Source organism: Ptychodera flava, chromosome 7 (genome assembly GCF_041260155.1).
Source record: "Ptychodera flava strain L36383 chromosome 7, AS_Pfla_20210202, whole genome shotgun sequence".
Taxonomy (NCBI): domain Eukaryota; kingdom Metazoa; phylum Hemichordata; class Enteropneusta; family Ptychoderidae; genus Ptychodera; species Ptychodera flava.
In genome coordinates, this window is record NC_091934.1 from 2,133,395 (window position 1) to 2,141,116 (window position 7,722).

General features: G+C 36.3%; 1 protein-coding gene across 1 annotated transcript in view; it reads left to right on the forward strand.

Moving 5' to 3' along the window:
- LOC139136552 (phosphatidylinositol 4,5-bisphosphate 3-kinase catalytic subunit beta isoform-like) overlaps positions 1-4,401 on the forward strand; it is a 46,771-nt gene extending 42,370 nt beyond the window's left edge. The window contains exon 19 of the mRNA XM_070704284.1: positions 228-4,401. Within this exon, the coding sequence (XP_070560385.1) occupies positions 228-495 (268 nt within the window). The 3' untranslated portion in view covers positions 496-4,401. The remainder of the gene's footprint in view (positions 1-227) is intronic.
- Positions 4,402-7,722: the final 3,321 nt, after the last annotated feature.

Sequence of the window (7,722 nt, forward strand, 5' to 3'; positions counted from 1 at the left end):
TCATGTGATTTGTAACAATGATGAAGACAAAAAATCATGCAGACCCTACCAGCATAGTTGAAATATGTCAATCAATATAAATTCCAGTGATCTCATCTCAGTCAATTATATATTTATCATGCTTTGATTATGTCTCCTATCGACTGAACACACAGATTTTAGATTATTTGTTACCACAGCTGTGGAAACTAGACATTTGACAATTTTTTTAAATTTTTATGCTTCAGATTCCGTGAAGTGTGTGAGAAGGCATATGTTATCCTTCGGAGAAAAGGAGTGTTGTTCATTAACTTATTTGCAATGATGTTGTCAACTGGATTACCAGAGTTGTCCAGACTAGAGGATATTGATTACCTTAGAGAAACTTTACAGTTAAATCTGTCAGAGGAAGAAGCAATTAAACACTTTCAAGGCAAGTTTAATGAAGCTCTGAAGAATAGTTGGAAAACACATCTGAACTGGGCAGCTCATAACATAGCTCATGCTAAGGACTAGATACAGAGTCATCTCAGCTTTTCTCTCAATTATTTTATGTTGAATAACTTGTGAAAGAGAAAATACTACATACTAGCAAAAGTCAATTTGAACCATAAAAGCATATGGTATTATACTGTCAGATATTGCTGAAGCCAAAGTTCATTACACTTTATAGTTCTAGGTACTACGATATTTTGACAATTGAAATTGTAAATTTCTAAATTTTACAAAGATAACAAAATCTATGAATGTGAGTACTATAAAAGATATGGAATTCTGCAAGTTAACAAGGCAACTTGCAGTACCATAAAAGTTACATTGTGTATCATTCTATACAGGCTTTGCAAATATTTTTTTCATGAATTGTATATTTCTAAGAGGAAAGTATACAAGAGATGTTTTTTATTTCATTTTGAGAAGGGGGGGTTAGATGTTGTTGAAATAGGACTTTAACCACAGCTTCTATCAAGCACAAAGGTAACTGATTTTTAATGGTTAGTGTGAAGTCATATGGACAAGATTTTGTAATTTACAGACAACGTGAATACTGCTCACTGTTTCAGAAAGAGTCAACGTTTACACATGCCTGGGTTATGACTTCCAAATGATATTGAGGGTAGTTTGTTGGAGAGTGGATAGCTGGTCTTGAGTAGTGTCGGTGTGTAGTGCTATGATTTGCAATGATTAGCAAGTTGTTACCTACCTCAGTTGTCTGATACTGCTTGTATTGTGGTACATCCGTGCTGAGACCACTACTCATCGGTCAAAATAGCTGATGTGTGAAATAGCTTGTGCATGGTGTATGTACAAAATTTATGAAATTCACAGAGATGTTTATAACTTTGGCAAAACCTAACTGATCATGGCAACAAATTTGGTAATAGATATACATGTGACCATGGAATTATTTCTTGCAAGAGCTTTGCTTTTGTCACATGCATGATCAATTTTAAATGTTCCCCCCAATGCCCTGTAAATTGGTCCATAATCACCATTGATTCACCAGTTTGGATTGAACCATGGTGGTGAAAGGGTGTATTAATGAGGGGTGCTGTTACCAGTTTTCATGAAAAAGTTTGATTTTGAAATATTATATATGAAATTATTTATAAATAGTATGAAGAAAAACAACTTTTATGGAAGAAATACTGAAAATTGTGTTATTGTGTACATTTAGAGATTTAAAAGATGTCTGCATGGAAGGTAGCAGTTGCAATTAGTGATTCTCATCAGCTATGAAGCAAGTACATTTGACAAGTCAAATGCTATACAAACCATCCGTAGTTTTCCAGGGGTTTTTCCCACAAAGAGGACTGATACATGAACAATTACAAATGTGAAATAGTAACCTTTATACAACATTGTTCCATGCAATTAGACGCATCAATTATAAATCTCTATTGTACTTTTAAGAAGGAGCATTTCAATTCAGCATGTAGCCTTGTGTTAGTTTTGCAAAGTTTTTGTCGTTTTCTAATTTTCAACAGTTCTACAAACTATAGTTTCTGTGTTCTATAATTGATGAATATGTTGCTGTTATCTTTTTTGAGAAATAACTAAGGAAAACAATTTATGAATTTTTTCTTCTGCTATGCAGACATGGTGGTATGTTTTCACTGTCACCAAAGTTTATTTATTTGTTAGGAATTACTACCTGACACTTATTCAGCAAATCAAAGGTTGGTTGAGAAAAGTAAAGCAAATTGATAGAAAGAATTTACAAAGGTTGAAGTAAGTTGAACCAAAAAAGTATAGCTAATCATCTACTGATTGTCTTGTCATGTCAGGAAATGAAAAAAATGTTGTTGCAGCAACTCTTCATTTGACAGATCTGTCATTTGTTGTAAAAAGCTTTGTTTAAGCAAGACTTGCTTCAGTCAGATCGTAACCCAGTGTTTTGCAGTGTCACATTTGGACTATTCACAGTGCAGTCCTCCATGACAAGATATCAGACCATTTCACAATATTAATTAAACCTTTGAAGCTTGATTTCCTGGTAACATACCTGATTTATCTCTATAGATAGGCCTTTAGGCCTGAATTTTGTATTCATTCTTGCTTGTTTGTCATTTTATTACAGAGTCACAAATATGTTCAAACATATAATAGGAAATGTCTTTGAATGTTCATTTAATTTTATTCAGCTTTTGATAAAACAAATGAATACATGAGGAGATATGATGTGACATCAACTCTATATTCAAGTTCTCATTACAGTGTGGATCATTACTTGAAGTGTTTGTTTGATAGAGTTTATGGAAAATAGACAAGATGTGCCATGTAGCATGTACACTTTTAGACATCTCAGCCTGTATACAGACAGACCCGTGACAACTGAATACACTCTATCTGTTGTACCAATGTCATTAACCTGTTGAAACACCAATACAATCAGATTTTAACCAGTGAATATCATATACTGTCCTATCCCCTGAATTGTAATCTATTCTGCTTGTACTGCCTCTATCCTTAATCAACAAAGTACCAATGGTTATCCCATCATCTGCAAATCCTTATGAAAACTAGTGTAGTTCATGATCCATCTTTATTTGGATGTTTGTCTCTCAAAACTTGACCACTTGTTTAAATCAAAAACCTATTTGTTTGAAGTGAACTTTATCCATACCGTATAGGAAAAGTTGACACCAAATGATTCAGATATGTACAAACATCACTGCCAACTTACATAGCAGTAGTAAACAAGAAATAAGAAAAAAGTAGATTCCAGTTTCAGCCCGTATTCTTGGTATTGTGCACTAATTTGTTTCTAATAAGGTTGGTAAACATAAGCATATGTGGTTACCATGGTAACTTGTGTTGTTTCCATGATTTGATGTATACATCGAAGCCAGGTAGTGTACCATAATGCATTCTGGCCAAACCATAGCACCAAATACCTTGGATTCAAACCATTTTGTACTAAAATTTTTATCATCTATACTCAGTCTGTCAGTTTCAGAGAAAAAACATGGCACAATGAAAATCAAACGGTAAATAAACCAACAGTGAGATTTCCTTTCAAGTGTTTGTTTATTTCATAATTTTGTTTGATCTGAATCATCTGTACAAGGGTAAAAGTGGGTTTTATTTGTGATGTCACATTGGAGATATTATATTTCCATACTCACATTCAGAGAAATGTCTTGTCACATCATCCTTCAAACTTTATAAAGATGATAGTATGACATCCACTCCTGAATCAATATTCTGGGTTATTTTCACATTCTATCTTATATTCTGTATCAGCTCATTTTACATTGATATACTTTTATTCTGGAATTTGTTTGAGGAATATACAGAGATATTGAAAATACAGTTGAACATTGGACAGTCATGTGTAATAGACCAAAGCCAGTGAAGCCTCATGCAAAATCAAGTTGTCTGCTTGAGGTGACAGACAAGTTAAAACTTAAGTTTGTTTCGACCATTGCTTCTATTAAGCAAGAAAGATCCTAGTCTTTAAACCAAAACACAAGGTTTCAGATGTGTGTCCTTTTTTGTGTATTTTGATAACTAATCCAGATTTTGTCAAGTTGCTCAGTTTGAAAGTCACAGATTAATATGTCTACATATGGCAGATATGCTAGATGCCATCAAATTTCTATCAGACAGCAGGAAATACTCTAACTGAATCTCTTCCCAGATAGATTAATACTTACTCAAGTTACTGAAAACATCGACAAATGTAGTCAAATTAGGCATTAGATAATGAGAGATTCTGAGTGATTTTTCAATTACGTTGTCATGAATTGATTGGTGTATGGACGACATCCTAATGTATATAATTTTGACCCACAAATTTGTTATAAAAAATGTAAAATTTTTATTTTGGTATTGAAGGGACAGAGAAAAAGCTTTATCTTCCGTTAAAATTTTAAAGTTACAGAGACTTTGTGAATAAAATATTAGTTCCAAGAAAAATGAGTACCATAAGTGTTTGAGTGAGTCATTTTGTTTTATTTATTGTGTTACTGTTCGATCAGTTGATGTCATAGGATTTTACACACTGCATCTGTCACCCCTCAGGCGGAATGAAGGAATGCATATTGCGTGTTTATTGAATCAAAAGATATAATAATATGATGTCCACTACAGCCAGACTGGTAGAAACCTGGCTTAATATGAATTGGTAGTTTGTTATACATCATGATATACACAATTTGTCTTCTGTTCTGTACTTGAAAACTTTTGTGATTTTGATGGATATAAGGGACCATCTCAGATTGTCCCATAAGTTCAAAAAGCGAAAATTCATTCGTGTAGGGGGTGGGGTGGGGGGTTGACCTCCATTCAAGTAGTGAACTTCACTTATGCACTTTTATTTTATGATAACAAGTTCTTTGCCTGTAAAAATAAAAAAAATGCACATGACTGGTGTCAAAAAATTTTACAGTAGCTGTTTTTAGCTTGTTGGTGTCCCAAATACAATTTACTGACAGCAACATTGTATCCTAAACATTTCATTCATCAAATTATAAAGATAAAAAGTTTTATTTTTTTATGTATTATAAGTGTCTGTCTGCTCTAACCACACCTGGTCATTTCCCTCTCACTGTGTTGATGGAAAAGCTCTGAATACTGCTGTCTTCACGAAGCATATAATTCTCAGTACATTGTTCCCTTAGGCAGACATCAACATTTCGCACTTTTGAACTTTCTTTTAGGGGGAGGGGGGTTTGATCTAAATGAATTTTGTTTCTTGAACGCAATCTGAGACGATCCCTAATCTGGGCACAGGTTTGCATATGAATCATTAGCTCTGCATGGCAGGGCTGTGTGTTACCGGCGTTATACGACCTCCCACCACAATAATGACAATAATGTGGTGGGAGGCTGTATAACACCGGTAACACACAGCCCTGCCATGCAGAGCTATCATGAGCACTAGAAGAGTCTCAACTGTTTTCAGTGTATGGCTTTTTAGCCTCATCATAAAAGGCAGGAAAGAGCCATAATGTTGTTGAAAATTGTAATTCGTTGTCTATGTGGATATTCTAAAATTAATTTTTTACACTTCACGCTTTGAGCTCATATCAGGATCGTTCCAGTAAAATATAGGGAACCATAGACTCCGAGGGTCTATGGGAGAAGCATAAGGGACCGTCCAGTTTTTACGGCCGGGGGTGCCCGGCAAAATCCAGGGGGGGGGGGGGGGTTCATCGTAATTTTGGAATCCGCAAAGGGGGGTCATTGCTTTTTCACTGGTAGAAAAGGGGGGGGGGGGGTCACCACATTTTCAAAAACATAATACCAACGATAAAGTTCACTTTATGCCATGGCCATGATCGACCCTCTTTACCGGCGGGCCGCCTTTGACGGCCCACTACAATAAATATACATTATGTATTACCCATGACCCTCTTAACGAGCAGATGCCTTTGGCAGCCCACTCCAATTAGGTTTACTTCAATGCAATGGCCATGATCGACCCTCTTTACCGGCAGGCAGCCTGCGGCGGCCCACTGCAATAAATTGACTTTATGTAATACCCCATGGCAATCTTACCGTAAAAATCCCAATTGAAGACGCGGCTTGTATTAGAAACATTTTTGAGGGACCCCTGAAATCACGCACTGAATAATGGTAATGGCCGCGCGCCTTCAGTGGCCCTGTCCAGTAAAGGCTACTTTATGCAATAGCCATGATCGACCCTCTTTACCGGCGTGCCACCTTTGGTGGCCCACTAGAATAAAGTTGACTTTACGTAATGGCCCATGACCCTCTTAACCGGAGGGCTGCCTTTGGCGAACCACTCCAATAAAGTTTACTTTATACAATGTCCATGGACATGAGTTGTCTATGGAAATGAAGTTAAAAATTGCCTTACAGTCGTCCTAATTAACAGACGTTTCAATGGATGTGGCTGAGAAGTTTGTGCACTGGCATCTCTGCTACACGAATAAAGTGCGCCGCGTACCGGAGTTCAAATCCAAACCATGCGGGTAAATTTGACATATGGGTTTTGGTTATTTTTCGGGGGGGGGGGGGGGTCATCAATTTTTTTCGTCTGACAAAGGGGGGGGGTCATCTCTTTTTCACAAAAAATGCAGGGGGGTCTATATTTTTTTGAACACCGCCGACAAGATTTTGCCGCCCCCCCCCCCAGGCCGTAAAAACTGAACGCTCCCTAAGGCGCCAACCGGATAGCGCCCTCATATCTGATATCACAGCAGATAACCCCAAGGCAAAAAGAAAGTACAAATGCGATTGGCATATTAGATTTGAACTTGAAATGGTGGTTTGATTTCGTTTTGTTGCCTAGTCATTGATGCGTCCTTTTCTTAATGTCATGTGACTATTTCCTCTGACCATCAACAAAATATTCCTAAATAAGGAAGCTGTCACTCTTTACAGGGAGGGGGGGGTTCAAGGAATTACATCTGAAACTCCAAAATTTTGAGTAACCTCCACCTCCCACCCCCGCCATCCATGGTGAATTAAGGTAGCCCTCTCTCTAACGCAGAAATTTTGACTGAAATCCTCTAACTTGACAAAGTTAAATATCAATAGATTTATTTGTATAATTTACAGATACAGCAATAGTAAAGACCTTGCAAATCCTGGTTTACCCTGCTAGATTCTCATCAGTTGCCTCATGATGGTTGAAAAAGGTGAAACCAACAAAATGAAATTCAAAGTCACAACAAAATGTAGATGTAATCACTTATTCTACAACAAGTATCCAACCATAAAGTATTAATTAATTTTGATGGATATAGTTAAGGTAGTATGCACCTCGAAAGTGAAAGACTTAAACTTTTGCTCTAACTTTCCTCATGGAATCTTTCAATCATTCTCTTTCAAAATCAAGAATAAAAATAAGGGTCACCGTGCAAATTTTGGTACTAGAGAAACAAATTACCTAAGATTTACCGATATTAGGAATTCAAAATGGCCGCCACCCTGTGATAACTCTATGGAGAAAAATAAAAATTTCGAATTTCGAATTTAGAAGAAACTAAGCCGGTAAAAAGTTTTCTTTCACCAAGAGCTTTAAAATGAACCCTCACATGTCGTATATCAAAAGAGAACTGTAAAAGTTTGAGAGTCCAAATGTCTGTCCCCGAGGTGCATTCTACCTTAAATGTTAAAATGGTTACTGTCAAGTCACTTATTATAAAATATATATTTCTCTGTGATAAGAAATGGTGAGTTTACAACAGTTCAGTTTTGTCCTAGATCCTGTGCACTTAGGCCCTATAACTTTTGTTGTCTCCTAAGAGGATTTTATTTCTTTAGGTATCA